Genomic DNA, 15787 nt, shown 5'->3' with positions numbered 1-15787 from the left:
ATTTGTATTTTGGTGCATCATATTTATAAGCCAAGCTAATATTCCCTGCACTAATATAACATTGCGCCACTTCATTCAACTTTTTACGCGCGGAGTGACGTCGAGTTTTAATAACAGCTTTAACTGGCTTTTTCCAAACTGTGTGTTTATTTTGCTGTTTATGGAGTTGGTTCACTTTTTATTTGAGTTTTATGTACCTACTCGTATTGGTTTTGAAAGTGTCATTTACTTTTAGGGTTTCGTACCTCAAAAGGAAAAACGGATCACTTCAAACTTTCATGTTTGTCTGCCTGCCTGTCTGTCCGTCTGTCGGTCTGTCCGTCTGTCCATCTGTTCGATTGTCGTGTCTGTCAAGAAAGCCTATAGGGTACTTCCCGTTGACCTAGAATCATGTAATTTGGTAGGTAGGTAGCTCTTATAACACAAGTAAAGGAATAAACACCGTGAATTTGTGAATACATCATCACAGAAAAAAAGATTAAAATGTGTTTCAATTTTCAAAGTAAGATAACTATACCAAATAAGGTACCAATAAGGTGAAAGAGCTTTCTTGTATTTACATTCTAAAACAGGTTTTCATTTATTTTTTAGCATACTTAATAGTTTTTAATAGAGTTCATAGAGTTAAATTATTCTTTCTTCGTACAACTAAGTATAGATATAGATTTAATCAATTACCATTGCACCTTGAATTTAATTTTTTCGTGTGTTATCTTTATTTGGGTAAATTGTTTTTGACTGTTTTTTTTCATTATTTTACTTTTATGATTCATTATAAAATCAACCATTTTATGTGAAATTTATGTGCATGGAGTGTTTGCTTTCAAATGATTTTACATACATCGTATTTTAAATTTTATATAATTTGAGATCATTTTTTTGTAAAAATCGCTAGTGAACCTTATTAATGAAAATAAAATAAATCCATGTAAATACAAGCATCATCATGATGATAATAATAAGTATCATAAGTGATGAGTCAGATTGATATTAAATCACAGCTTTGTTTACTGTGTCAATAGATATTATAATTGCCCACTCGTGACACGCAGCCCTGGGAGTTTCATTTTTCAAAATTATATTATCTGTGTTGTTATTTGTTTCACGCTGTGTGACGTCGAGTGTCGATGAGAGGTGTACTCGTGTAAGTTTACACGTAATTATATTACGGGTAAAATTACTGCGTCCATGTTGATTTTGGGTTTTTAAAAAATTCCGTTTGAATCTTTTATTTTCCCGGAGGAAAAGTAGCCTTTATCTGTCTCTGGGATGCAAGCTATTAGAAACATGAAATTTTGCCCATCCCACTAAGAGCGGTTACGCACTCATATATCCGAGTACATGAAAATACAATATTAAAAAACTCGGACAAACTCGGATATTGTTTACGCACTTTTCCGATCTGTGCTCCAAATCCAAGCTATTCAATGGACCTCCTACGTCAAATGTCGATTTGAATCCGAGGCACATCCGAGATATTCTCTCAGTTGACAGAGAGAACTCGGATGGCGGAAGTCAAAGCTAGTGCGTAAGCTACCATAGAAATAAAATGTATTTTCACGGATTCAACAGTGAATCAGCAATGGGTTGAGATGATGAAGATGATGATGATCAAAGTACTCACCAAAGGGCCCGTCTTCACTCCAAAATGAATCATCCAGTGTATAATCGGCTTCTGAAACAAGGAGACAACGGGTTTAAATGACTTTTTAATATACAGTTCAATACATACAAGTAATTCCAATGCCATAAATTACAAATAAAGACAACTCTACACACACAATCTTATTAAAAAGCCATTTAGTAGTACCGTCGTCTGCCTTTATGAGGAAACTCCTATATTGGTACAAAAACAGAAAATCATTGTGACGCTGCTGTGGTGGTTATAACACACAATAATGCTCTTCTTTCATTATCTATCATATTTAAACGTAGAAGTCGCAAGATGTTAAAATGGCGACTTCGCGCCTGAAAGTGCAGCGTTATTATAATAAAATTCCACAATCAATTTTAGACTTGCCTTTACACAAGTTTAAAAAATCTATTAAAAGTATGCTCCTGAAAAAAGCTTATTATACAATCGAAGATTATGTAAATGACAAAAAAGCTTGGATTTGATGCGCTCCAGCAATACACGGCGCTGCAATTGCTTGTATATAGTATGGCATATTATTGTAAATTGTACATTTGAAAAGAGCAACCGCCGAGTTTCTTGCTGGTTCTTCTCGGTAGGAACAGCATTCCGAACCAGTGGTAGATTATTTTGACGATTCAAAAGCACTTGTAAAAGTCTAATTAAATAAAAATAATTTGAATTTGAATTTGAATTTAGAAGATCTCAACACTAGGTGGACAGACGACATCAAACGACTCACAGGGAGCAGCTGGATTTAGGCGGCGTAAGACCGTGGCATGTGCAAGAGACCTATGTTGAGTAGTCTATTTGTTGATATTATGATGGTATTTACAACAATATAATTTTTTTCAGACAAAATTTTCTTAAAAAGCTGTAATTATTAACAAACTAGCTGACGCCCGCGACTTCGTCCGCGTGGATTTAGGTTTTTCAAAATCCCGTGAGAACTCTTTGATTTTACGGGATAAAAAGTAGCCTATGTGCTAATCCAGGATATAATCTATCTCCAATCTCAGCCCAATCCGTCCAGTAGTTTTTGCGTGAAGGAGTAACAAACATACACACACACACACACACATACAAACTTTCTCCTTTATAATATTAGTGTGAAATACTAACTGTAAATTAAATATTAAAAAGAGCAGCCGCCGAATTTCTAGCTGGTTTCTTCTCGGATATAATAAAAACCTTTCTATGTACTTCTATTCTTCTATTTCAAAAGGTTAAAGGTGGCTATAGTTATCACCCTTACAGCAAAGCAACCAAGGAGATTCTAGGAGTTTCAAAAACCTACATCCAGAGTTAGTAATTTACAAGTTTAAAAGGTAATAAATACGCGTTGGAAGCAAAGATCTAATTTCTATCTACCAATTCAGATAGTAGCACGGTCCATAAATCTTTCAAGTGCTGGTGCTCAATTAATTTTCACAATTTCCAGGGCAGAAGGTCGGTGCGGAAGTCCGGTGCTCAGCGTTGCTGGACACCGGACGCCAATTAATCGGACCAAGTAGACTCGACCGGTGGACAGATACCGGTACATAATGTCACTTATTGTTCACGTTTTGGCTAGGTATGTTCTGCCTGTAATAACTTTGCTTTGCCCTGAAGCTTAGTACAGTTGGTGTTTACAGTAAACTAACTCGTCCGGATGTTCTTAGTAGCGGTCTATATTATGGAAAAATCTGCACGTAAGCTTCCAAGTTCAAAATTGGGCGAAATAGATACCTGCTTGATTAATTTTGTCGCCCTATTTGTAACTCGATAAAAGCAAGATCTAATCTCTATCTATCGATTCAGAAAGTAGCACGGTCCAAGTGTTGGTGCTCAATTAATTTTCACAATTTCCAGGGCAGAAGGTCGGTGCGGAAGTCCGGTGCTCAGCGTTGCTGGACACCGGACGCCAATTAACCGGACCAAGTAGACTCGTCCGGTATATAACGTCACTTATTGTTCACGTTTTGGCTAGGTATGTTCTGACTGTAATAACTTTGCTTTGCCCTGAAGCTTAGTACAGTTGGTGTTTGCAGTAAACTAGCTCGTACGGATGTTCTTAGTAGCGGTCTATATTATGGAAAAATCTGCACGTAAGCTTTCGAGTCCAAAATTGGGCGAAATAGATACTTGCTTGATTAATTTTGTCGCCCTATTTGTAACTCGATAAAAGCAATATCTAATCTCTATCTATCGATTCAGAAAGTAGCACGGTCAAAGTGCTGGTGCTCAATTAATTTTCACAATTTCCAGGGCAGAAGGTCGGTGCGGAAGTCCGGTGCTCAGCGTCGCTGGACACCGGACGCCAATTAACCGGACCAAGTAGACTCGTCCGGTATATAATGTCACTTATTGTTCACGTTTTGGCTAGGTATGTTCTGCCTATAACAACTTTGCTTTGCCCTTGATCGCGTCCCATCTTAGGCCATGCATTATCACTTTCCATCAGGTACGATTGTGGCCTATAATGAATAAGAAATAAAAAACCAGCCAAGTGCAAGTCGGACTTGCGCACCGAGGGTCCCGTACTACAGAAGAAGTAGAACGGCATTGAATCACTTTAGTTAACAAACCGTTAAACTAACTCTGTAGAGTTTTATTGTTAATATAAAAAAAAAATATGAGAGATAAAAGTAAATAAAAATCTGTTTTAAAATGTACAGGTGAAGCCCTTTCCACCCCATGATGCCCCACTTGATATAGTTATCTTACTTTGAAAATTGAAAATACTTGTTATTAGTTCATGAAGACATTTTTTTGTGATGTAAACTACAGAGTCATGATTTCTGGATTTTTCCTTTACTAGTGCTATAAGACCTACCTACCTGCCAAGCATGATTTTACGTCAACGGGACGTACCGTATAGGTTTTCTTGACAGACACGATAGATGGACAGACGGACAGACAGACAGACAAACAACAAAGTGATCCTATAAGGGTTCCGTTTTTCCTTTTGAGGCACGGACAATATTTCCTTCACAATTAAAGCTACATAATAGTTCCCTGTTATTATAACAGACACATTTCATACAGTGACAACTGGGCCACGATATCCTGTGCTTCCCTCAGGGACTCACCTGTAGAATCACAGAGTTAATGACACAAAAATTATAAAACACCTTCGGGAAATAAAGTCACTTTTATGAGACTATTATTTTTATAACTGGGATTTTCTTTGCGCTGTGAAAGATAATGGAAGCTTAATTTATCTTTCATTCGTTTATGTGATGTGGGTCATTGTGAAAAGTTTTCCTTAGCGCATCGCAAGCGAGCCCCATACAAACGTAGTTTTTTTTTTAGTTTATAGACAAGCGCTTGATTGCAATCAGACCTGCAAGCGATGACGCAGCCTAAGATGGAGAGCCAACCTAGAAGCCTATTCACTCTTGACTTGACGGTTGACTGAGGAAAATTCATGCTAGAAGAGCATTCCAAATCCTAGCGGTTCGAATTATAAATGAGGAGGCTTTTCGAAGCTGAGTATTTAATATTAATTTCAACTTGATACCTCTACGTGTTACAAAAAAAAAGACTCTTGAGAGACAGACAGACAGACAACAAAGTGATCCTGTTAGAGTTCCTTTTTTCGTTTTGATGAACGGAACCCTAAAAATATTTTCCAAATAAAGTTTGTTACTCTTGTTTTCGTCTTAAACGATTACTTCGATGAAATCTGCAGTTACTCTTGATTTCAGCGTAATTGTCCCATTTCCCCGCGTCCGTTAATTAAAACTAACTGCTGTACACTTCAGTTAATTATAGCGGGGAACAAGCACTACATAATTCCCACTTGTTATGAACTTGTGCACTTCAATTTATTTAACGCTCTCAGCTCAGATTTACTGTTGTTTTGCTGTCAAAAAGTTAATATTATGTTGTCTGGATGATGTTTTTACTCGCTGGACTATAATGAAAGGTGTAAAAATCTCACCAATTTTTTAACCCCCGACCCAAAAAGAGGGGTGTTATAAGTTTGACGTGTGTATCTATGTAACTGTGTATCTGTCTGTGGCATCGTAGCTCCTAAACGAATGTACCGATTTAATTTAGTTTTTTTTGTTTGAAAGGTGGCTTGATCGAGTATTCTTAGCTATAATCGAAGAAAATCGGTTCAGCCGTTTGAAAGTTATCAGCAGCTCTTTTCTAGTTTTCTTATAGAGGTTTTTGTGTCGGGGATTTTTTTAATTTTAAATTATTAATTTATTCATTTTTAACTCAACCCTGGTAAACAGCTGCCATTTTTTGAAGCAAGCTCAAGGGTGTCAAAAGGTGCGTAAACTATGTAAACTACGCACATCTACATAATATTATGTAGTCTGTGTTGCTACGTGTACCTATGTGTCACACACACACACACAAGCATATGATTTTTTTTTTAATGCAAATAGTGAGCAAACGAGCGGGCGGGTCACCTGATGTTAAGTGATTACCGCTGCCCATGAACATTTAGCCAGCACTAGAGGTACGGCCGATGCGTTGCCGGCCTTTCAGGAATTTATTGGTCCGCCCCATGAATAACCCCATGTTGTAATCTAACGGGAACACCGCAGAAGGGAGTTGATTCCACAGCTTGCATGCGCGTGGAAAACTGATCTGGCACAACGGGTGGTCCAAATGCACCAGGCATACAGATTACAGGTGACTAGGGTGAAATTGTTTGCATTTTTTTTAATCCAATTGTACAAGCTTTGCCTTTCTGGAGTGTTATCAAAGTCTGATGTCTATTGTCTTCATGGTCTGCTTGAGTCAGATCGATCCGTGCGTGAAGTTTATTAAAGGATCCAAAGGAGTACCTTGTCCCGTCTATCACCATCACCAAATATTACATGGTTAAAACAGTGGGAGTTTTAAAAACCTAAATCTACGCGAACGAAGTCATGGAACATTATAATTTATAGACCACCGTTTTGTACTTACATTTAAAAAAAAATTAACCTGTCATTTGTGTTTTGCAGTGCAAAAAAGTATATACATACATACATACATACTTAAGTAATAAACGGAAAATTATCATACTTGATTTAAGCATAATTATCCCATTTCCTCCGTAGCTCGTTAATTAGAACTAACAGTATGCTTAGCATGAGATTTTATATCTAAGATAGAATTCGAGCGTCAAAAGTCGACACACTTCATCGTTTATGTAAAATGGACTGAAACCGGCTTGTTACACGACTGCACAAAAAAAGTAGTGTAATGATTTTGGGGTTAGGTTGAGGTTTAAAGACATTAAATTATTCTCATACAAGACTTCAGTAACTTACATGAGAACTCAATTTAAAATCATTAATTTATATCAATAATAATCATCATTTTTAAATTACAACTTCTTTTGAGGCTCCAGTTACCATTCATCAAGCGGAAACATTGTAAAATTAAAATCGATAGTACTGATTTTTTTACTTGTAATCTATCCATCGCGCTCCATTTTAGGCTGCATCATCACTTGCTAGCAGGTCTGATTGCATCCAAGCGCTAGTCTAAAAATTAAAAAAAGACCCTTTAGATCCATTTTACTTTGACTTTGTCGTTGTTTCGACACTCGAATACTATCAACGTTGGTGAAATGTAAAATCTCATACTAAGCACACAGCTCTACATTAATGTTAATTATTGTTAGGGAATAAACGCTACACTAGTCTTGGTTGTTATGAACTTGTGCTCTTCAATTTATGTAACGTTCAGTAACGCTTAGTTGTGATTTACTGTTGTTAGTGTTGTTACACGCTGTTGTTGTTGTTTTCCATTGTTGTTTACTGAGTATTTTCGTTTGGCTTCTATGATTTGTTGTTAGCGACTTTGGTTTGTGTTGACTTGTTCAAATATGATATACGATAATGAGGTATCGGGTTCTGCGAAGTAGTGGTTCGATGCAACTTTTGTGGAACACATTTGCAACTTGCCACGTAATATCTTGAACGCCCGGCATGCCATGCCAGCTATTTTGTTATCAAGTAACATTCATTTATTTGTCAGGTTGAGTATTATATTATTACTAGCATCATCCTCAAGAGCTCTAGAGTCTAGACCTTACAATGCACACTTGCAGGTCTCCTGAGGATGCACGTTCCGATGTCTGATGAGTGACCCCCCGTCCACACACAGCTCTACTCGCGCAATTAATCGCGACGCCGCTAGGTCCTTTGTCCATGCAACGTGATGGACATCCAAACTGTGGCAGCGTGCGCGCTATTGCACACTTACCGACAAAAAAGGGAGCGATGGGCTTGAACGAGGAACACGCGATAACGCGGCCACACTACGTCTCTGCCTCCGTTCCTCGCTCCTTCCCATGCCACACGGGCATAGTTTGGACGGGGGGTGAAACGTGCGGCGAGTAAGTTTTAGAGAATTTGTGTGGTGTTGCGTGATGGTGGTGGGCATTGCTTGCTTGCGCTTGCTTTTTCCGCATGTTTAGCAGTGGAGGGGCGGGCTGTGCACATGGCATGCTGCATGCTGCACCATACATATTTATCTGTTTCAGCGGATTACATGCTTAGGATTCCTTCCTCGCTTTAACTTAGGTTCACGAGACACTGAACCGAAAGCTCTGCATAAAATAATTCACCTGGGCGCTTCAATTTTGCGGCAAGACCCTGAACGGGCGGCTGAGTCACGAAAGATCATTTAATTATTAATTTTAAACGACGCCCGAGCGAGACGCCGCCGGTGGGTCGTAATTTGATTTCTGAACGTAACATGTCGCAGATTTAAAACGTGGAAGCTGAACGGTTATCGGATTGCGGCTGATGGAGCTTGCATGCCAACGGTTTAAACCCGGCTCTACCGGTTTTACAATTTTTATATTGTTACTCTACCAAAAGTGTTACTTTTACACAGAGGTTCTTGGCCTACAATTGATGCCTAGTGCAATGATATTTCTTTTTTTTAATTTACAGACTAGCGCTTGGCTGACATGTTGTAAAATGGGACGTTTAAAAGTAGCACCAGCGGTAGAAAAGATGAGGGGTAATAGGCTGGCATGGTATGGGCATGTAATTCAGAGGGAAGAGAGTGATAGCACTAGAAGAATGTTAAATATGCATGTGGAATTCTTCGATCAAAAATATTAATAGCAAAAAGGCGTGCATCCGAATGATATTTTGTCACGAAATTAATTGACTGGTACAAATAAATTCCTCTCCAATATCGGCTAAGGAACTGCTATTAGCTACTGAGAATCAAATTACTACCCATCCTGTATTTATATTGGTCTGTTTTGTTGGTACAATTGTATCAATATTGGACATCGTAACTCGATTTCCGAACGAAGCGCGCGCTGTCAAATCAAGCTTGACATCGGTCGACAAAATGGCGGCTATTGGGACTTTTGGCGGGAATATGCAAAAGCAGATTACAGATTAAGGCTAAAAGCTTGCCGCGCTTTGTGGTTTTCGGTCGATGTTTCTATTTTATTTCCAACTAAAGCAATAGTACTTTTTATTTAAATATTTCTATAATTTTATTTTTATTGTATAGCTATAAATAGTAAACTCAGTGCCCGGTAAAACCAACTGTGGTTTTTGTGGCGCTGACTGTAACAACAACTCTCTGTATATTTTTAAGGTAAATAATAATAAATAATAAATAATAAACTTACCTACCTACTTATACCCAAAAAAAAAAATTTTAAAGGTGCCTACTGCCTATAATATTGCACGAAGGTAATTCCTAGTTCAGCTAACTGTAAAAAGTAAGTTTTGAATCAAGTACGGGAAACGTGAAAAAATCTCTGGGATATCGTAGAAACTGGTTTTAAAAGAAACTGCTAACTAATAAACAAGAAAATATAAATACATACCATCATGTTATAAATCATACCATGTTATAAATGGCATAAAAATAATAGGCCTGATCAAGGAATTTACCACTCTCTAATGATAGTATTAATAAGTTATTGCCATTTACTGATATGAATAGCTCATGTAAGATAAATAAAAACTCTTAAAAAACCAAAAAAAAAACATTTTTCTTTTCCCAATTTTTTTTCTGATTTTTAAACATATTTCAGCCTAGTTTTGCATTCTTTAGTTAATGTACCTGCTCCATAATGGGCACATTCATGTACTTTCAGTATATTTAAAAAAATGAGAATTCGAACCTTGTGCTCTATGTTAAATTGAAAGCGATTCGTTACCAGGCTTGCCCTGGCTATCAAGGATGTATGGGTCTTTTTGGCAGCACAAATTGCCTATCACGTTATTGGTAAGATTAGACCGGGGCTGCCCACTGACGTCGATTTATGGATTGTTTCTAATATTTCTACGTAAATAAAGGTGGGTCGAATCGTCCTGTGTATTGAACTAGGTATTTTTTTTTATTCACTATAGGCAAGCGCTTGACCACAATCACACCTGATGGAAAGTGATGATGTGGTCTTAGATGGGACGCGTTTACCTAGAAGGTGCCTATTCACTCTTGTTTTAAAGATACCCGGATTGTAATTGGTAGGAAACACAGAGCGCGGAAGAGTATTCCAAACCTTAGACATGCGTATGAGGAATGAAGACGCAAAACGTTTCGTGCGTGTAGATGGAATGTCGACGACATAAGGATGGAAACTCGCCCGACGTCTTGCGGTTTGGTGGTAAAATGGTATTACATAAGTATTGCTTGTTGTAAAGACTAAAGAGGCAAATAATAATCGTAATTTTCAAATTTCTGTCTCTTTCAAGCTAATAAAAAGAAGCTAACGAAAAGTTAGAGGTGCATAAGTACTCGGGATCGAACACCCAACCACCCGAATAAGAGGTATTCATATAATATATTCCATAAATTTTATTTCATTAGACTATCTACACTAATATTATAGAGATGAAGTTTAGTTCGGATGTAAGGGGTAATATCCAGAACGATAATTAATGATCCGATTTAGAAAATTCTTTCAATGATGTATTACATTACCTACAGTTTCCTCAAATGCTAAAAATAATAGGTATTACGCAGACCAAGACGCGGGCAAAAGCTAGTAAGAAATAACTCACTCACTGCGTACGAAATAAATACAGAAAATTAGGGCATTCAAAGGGAGAAAAAATTCACTGCGTATTCTACATAATCCTCCGGAGGATTGGACCCGAAAATGGTATAATTTCCATCTGAGGTCTACTTAAACCCGTAATTATGTCGCCAGCCCGTTCGAAAGGACTGGTGACTGTAGGGTTGTGATGCTTTAGTATAATCTTTATTAAAAAAATACTGTATTCACGGGAACATTATTACGTTCTCTCTGTTACGTAATCCCATACGAATGACAGAAACAAAAATCTCAGTCGGCGTTAACCGTTTTGAGTCACTACAATATGTCCAGTCAGTCAGTCAGTCAGCTTTTCCTTTTATATATCTCGGTAACATTTAAGCAAACAATCGCCAAGCCAGATAATATTGAAAGACCAGACAAAATGTACTTGCTTGAGTCAAACTTGACCAAAGTCAATTTTAAAAGAAGACATTTTCATAACCAAATTGGGACCCCCTGACTACGAACAAACAAACAAAGGGAACAAAGTTATATCCCTGCGTCAAAAAATACACATTAGAAAAAGTTTTAAAAAAGAGTAAAAAAAGGAGTCTTTTTTTCTAATTGGAAAAGTTGGCAGCCCTACCTGGGCAACCCGGATATGAATTGACAAAAGACATATCGGGTGGCACGGTATGGAATCTCCATAGGGTTAGTATGAGTATTTACGTCTCGCCAACGTTGATACATTTCGATCGTCGAAACGTAATAATTTCAGAGTAAAATGAACTTATTTGCCCTGTATTAAGGCTCACTTTGGACCAAATTCTTTTATTATGACGAGTTTTCTGGTCCAGTGCTTTTATAAGTGTGAAGTCTCAGGTGTTGTTTTTTTTATGAGATGCCTAGGAAACAGAGCAAGATAAAGTCTAGGTTGGATTGCGCTTAGAGAAGATGCCTATTCACTCTTGCCTTGAAGGAATTGAAGTTATACTTCGCAGGAAACAAGGAAGCCTGACGGGCATTCCACACATTAGCGGTGCGTATCAGAAACGTTGAGCAAAAACGTTTCGTACGAGTAGATTAGCTGTCGACCACATAAGGGTGCCAATATCCAATGTTTCTCACTATTCTGTGGGAGAACGGTGACGGAGGAAAAGGCTGTGAAAGTCCTGAGCACACTCTCCAAAGTTTATCTAATAAAATACCGATAAACTGGCGATATCATCATTAGTAACCAAGCTGCCACACTTACCAGGTAAGCAAAGTTCAAGCAAAAATTTTGCGAAAAATATCGATTGAAAGCATGTCTTCGTCAATATCGTGTTTCGACACTCGAAATTTATGAACGCTGGCGAGATGTAAACTCTCATACTAATCCCCGGTAGTTTTTCTGCTGAACCAGCGCCGTCAATATTGGCGGTCGGATTTTTGTAATAATAAATCCAGCGTGGCCGGTTTTCGAGTTTTTCACCACATTTTGTATTACGTGAAAATCAGCTCCCATATCTGGGTACAGTATACAATTTATGAAACCCGTCGTTTTTCACGTCATCTATTCTCTCCATCAGCTTTTGGTGGATCCCGGGCCTTAACTCTACATTTCTATTTCCATACAGCCAGTCAGTTTATATTAAAAGTAACAGCAATTCACACCAAATTCCAGCCGTAATATTGGAATTACTTAAAATTGACTCGAACCGTCCTCGACAGGGTAACTTAAGACGTTAATTACAGAAATGGAGATGCTTACTGAACCCTAATTACGAGTGGTCCCGCAGGCGTCCATTACAATTAGAGCGTTTTTCTATGCACGACACGATATGCGGTCACGATACGTAACATACGACTTGTCTACGTACAACTTGTCTAGTAAGATAAATATACCAAGTGAGGTATTATATTCATATGAAAGGGCTTCATCTGTACATTCATAAACAGATTTTTATTTATTTTTATGTACAATAGTTTTTGATTTATCGTGCAAAATGTTGGACAAAATACCAGAGTACGGAACCCTCAGCGCGCGAGTCTGACTCGCACTTGGCCGGTTTTTTCAGGCATAATTGTAGTACGAGTATATTGACTATTGCGATGGTCAGTGGAAAAACGCCGTTAGTCAAACTTTTCAAACCCCGCTGATATGACGGCCTCATCGGCTCGGATTACGCTATTGTTGCTCCATCCCTTTGTGAAAACAAAAAACGGGCAATTCATTAATGGCTCTGTTTTTATCGAACCCCTCGGGATATCGGGAACTGAGATTTTTTTACGGAATGCCCTAATTACGAATTTTTAAAGTTTCGTATTTTTTGTGTCGATCATAGAGTAGGAGCCGATGGAGTAAATTTGAAATGATATGATTTTGGGGTCACTTATCCCGGAATGCCTTTTTCAACATTTTCGATTCATCGGTCTCCTTTCAGAATGAGAAGGGTTTGACCACACTGGCCAAGTATAGATTGGCAGACTTCACACACTTTTGAGAACATTATGGAGAACTCTCAGGCATGCAGGTTTCCTCATGATGTTTTCCTTCACCGTTAAAGCAAGTGATATTTTTTTTTAAATAAAAATAACGAATAAATGAACAGGTGGGTCACCTGATGTTAAGTGAACACCACCATTTGCAGTACCAGAGGAACTGCCAATGTGTTGCCGGACTTGCCGACCTTTCAGGAATTTGTTGGTCCGCCCCTTGAATAACCCCATGTTGTAGTCTAATAGGAACACCACAGGAAGGCCAACTACCTCTCCACTTTTCATCTATCTTCAGTTAATATCTTCAGTAAATACCTTACTACCATATTTACCAGTTAAGCATGTATTACTTGGGTTCTTAGACTATTACGGATCCATTAACAGGGCACAGGCAAACAATTCGAGGCAACGCTATATCATTCCAATTTTTTTCAGCTTATTTCTGTTTTCCGTTATCTTTCATGGGATTTTTCGTTTTATAAAACAGCTGGTTTGCTGTTGCAAATTTATTCATCGCAACTTTCTAATTCATTCAGCATTTTTTGGCAAGTGAATGTTACTTTTGATTATTCGTATTTGGAAATTGTGCCATTTTTCATCCAGGAAAATCGAATAGTTTCCAGGGATAAAAGAAATCTAAGATCACGTGCATCAGGGAGATCGTCTATTTGGTACAGGATTATTTACATCCCAAAAAATCATAAAGTTTTTACGATTTTTTTAGATTAGATTAGTTTTATCATTTATTTCATGATTGTAAGTATAAGAAAGATGTTACATAAATTATTAAGTTGTTACATATCACAATTTGCCATACAATGGCATCCAAAGTTTGCTTGTTTAATCTACTTACGATAGGTACAGAAAATATTTACTGTTTATGTCGTGACATAATATTATTAACTAGCTGATTTTTGCGACTTCGTTCCCGTAGATATAGATTTTTTTCAAATCCCGTAGGAACTCATTGATTTTCCAGGATAAAAGTAGCCTATGTGTTAATCCAGGATATAATCTATCTCCATTCGTAGTCATTCATTCATTCATGTTAGTCAGCATAAATGACATTTGACTCGCTCCAGCAATACACGGCGCTGCAATTGCTTGTATTCAGTATGGCATATTATTGTAAATTGAATACTTGAAAAGAGCAACCGCCTAGTTTTTTTGCTGGTTCTTCTCGGTAGGAACGGCATTCCGAACCAGTGGTAGATTATTTTGACGATTCAAAAGCACTTGTAAAAGTTTAATTGAATAAAAATATTTTGAATTGAATTCGAATTTGAATAATCTTTATCAAAATATTGAAGTAATATATAACACATTATAATTCAAGTAATCATTGTATACAATAGATTGTATTGATTGATTATATGTATAGTTGTAGTAGGTATAATAAATACGGATTTATAATATATAGGATTTCATTTACTTACAAGTATAGTGAAGTAATCACTAGGGTAACATTATAATATAATATTTCTTGCGATACATTTGGGCTGGGTTGGGTTTCCTGTGCCGTGGAGGTCTGCGTGTGACGCGTGACGTCATTATCCCGTGATAAGGGTATGTTAACAAGGGATTACGCCACAATGCTTGCATTAAGATATCTAGTAGAGTATCTACTCCATTTTTACTCGACTACGGCAAAAGGACTGGTTATGATTTTATCAGTCTATGTAATATAATGTATGTTTGTGATTAGTTATGTATTTAATCGATTTGATAAAATTTAACGTGTATCCCAGGGAAGGACAGGGACATAGGCTACATTTTGTCCCGAAAAATTAAAGAGTTCCCACGGGTTAAAAACCTTAATCCATATCGAAGAAATTGCAGGCGTCATTTAGTTATCTGTATAATAATTGAAAATATGAAAAGAAATAAAAAATATGAAAGCTGACTGGCTGACTGATCTATCAAGACAGAGCTCAAACTATTGGACGGGCTGAAATGTGGCTAATGACGTAAACACCCGCTAAGAAAGGATTTTTGAAAATTCAATCTGTAAAGGGGTAAAACAGGGGGTTGAAATTTGTGTAGCCCATGTGGTCAAAGTCGCGAACATAAGCTAGTATTTCATAAAATACTTTTTATGGCATTATATTTTTTCACGACTTATGGAAAAAGGAACGAAAAAAAAAGAAAAGCTCTACTTAATTTTCGTCCTCAACGGAGCTTAATGAACAAAAACATTTCAGCCCCGTTTCAATCCGGCAGAGCTGAAATCATAATTACTGTGTTCAATTAGCCTAATTACTGGCAGAAGCGACACTTCTCTAACTAACACTGATAGCTGTATTGTGGCTGTATAGTAAGAGTGTAACCACACGATGCGTTGCGTTGGCGGTGCGGCGCGTGAGCGTCATCCTACGTAGTTTTTTTTATTCTGATACAAATTAGTTCTTGACTGCCGTGAATCTCACCTGGTGGTAAGTGATGATACAACCGACAGTCCTTTGTGCAGGGCCTGCATGGAGGTCGACGAAACACCGACGCACGTGCTCCTGGAATGTGCGAGCGTGGCAGAACATCGAGAACGCCATCTGGGATCCCCAACCTCACTTCATGAAGCCCTCGGCAACCTGGGCGGTCTACATGGCTTCTGGAGCGAGCTTGGATGGCTGGAGTGAAGACTTCGGCGGGGAGGGGCAACACACGCACAACAGACGGAAACGTTTAAGTGCGGAAACCAGCCCAGAGAGAAGAAAGAAAGAAAG

The 15787-nt window shown here is 37.8% G+C and overlaps 1 protein-coding gene across 15 annotated transcripts in view; it reads right to left on the bottom strand.

The window, feature by feature from the left end:
• Positions 1–15787, bottom strand: part of LOC123881043 (disintegrin and metalloproteinase domain-containing protein 22) — a 407047-nt gene that overhangs the window by 260684 nt on the left and 130576 nt on the right. For 13 of the 15 annotated variants that reach the window (XM_045929573.1, XM_045929577.1, XM_045929582.1 and 10 more), the window contains exon 2: positions 1625–1675. The exons of the other annotated variants lie outside the window; for them this stretch is intronic. In XM_045929573.1, coding sequence (XP_045785529.1) covers positions 1625–1675 — 51 coding nt within the window. The remainder of the gene's footprint in view (positions 1–1624; positions 1676–15787) is intronic. 15 annotated transcript variants of the gene reach the window in all.

This window comes from Maniola jurtina, chromosome 3, assembly GCF_905333055.1.
Source record: "Maniola jurtina chromosome 3, ilManJurt1.1, whole genome shotgun sequence".
NCBI lineage: Eukaryota > Metazoa > Arthropoda > Insecta > Lepidoptera > Nymphalidae > Maniola > Maniola jurtina.
The sequence above is the reverse complement of the archived record's forward strand: the minus strand, read 5'-3'. Positions and strand labels throughout refer to the sequence as shown.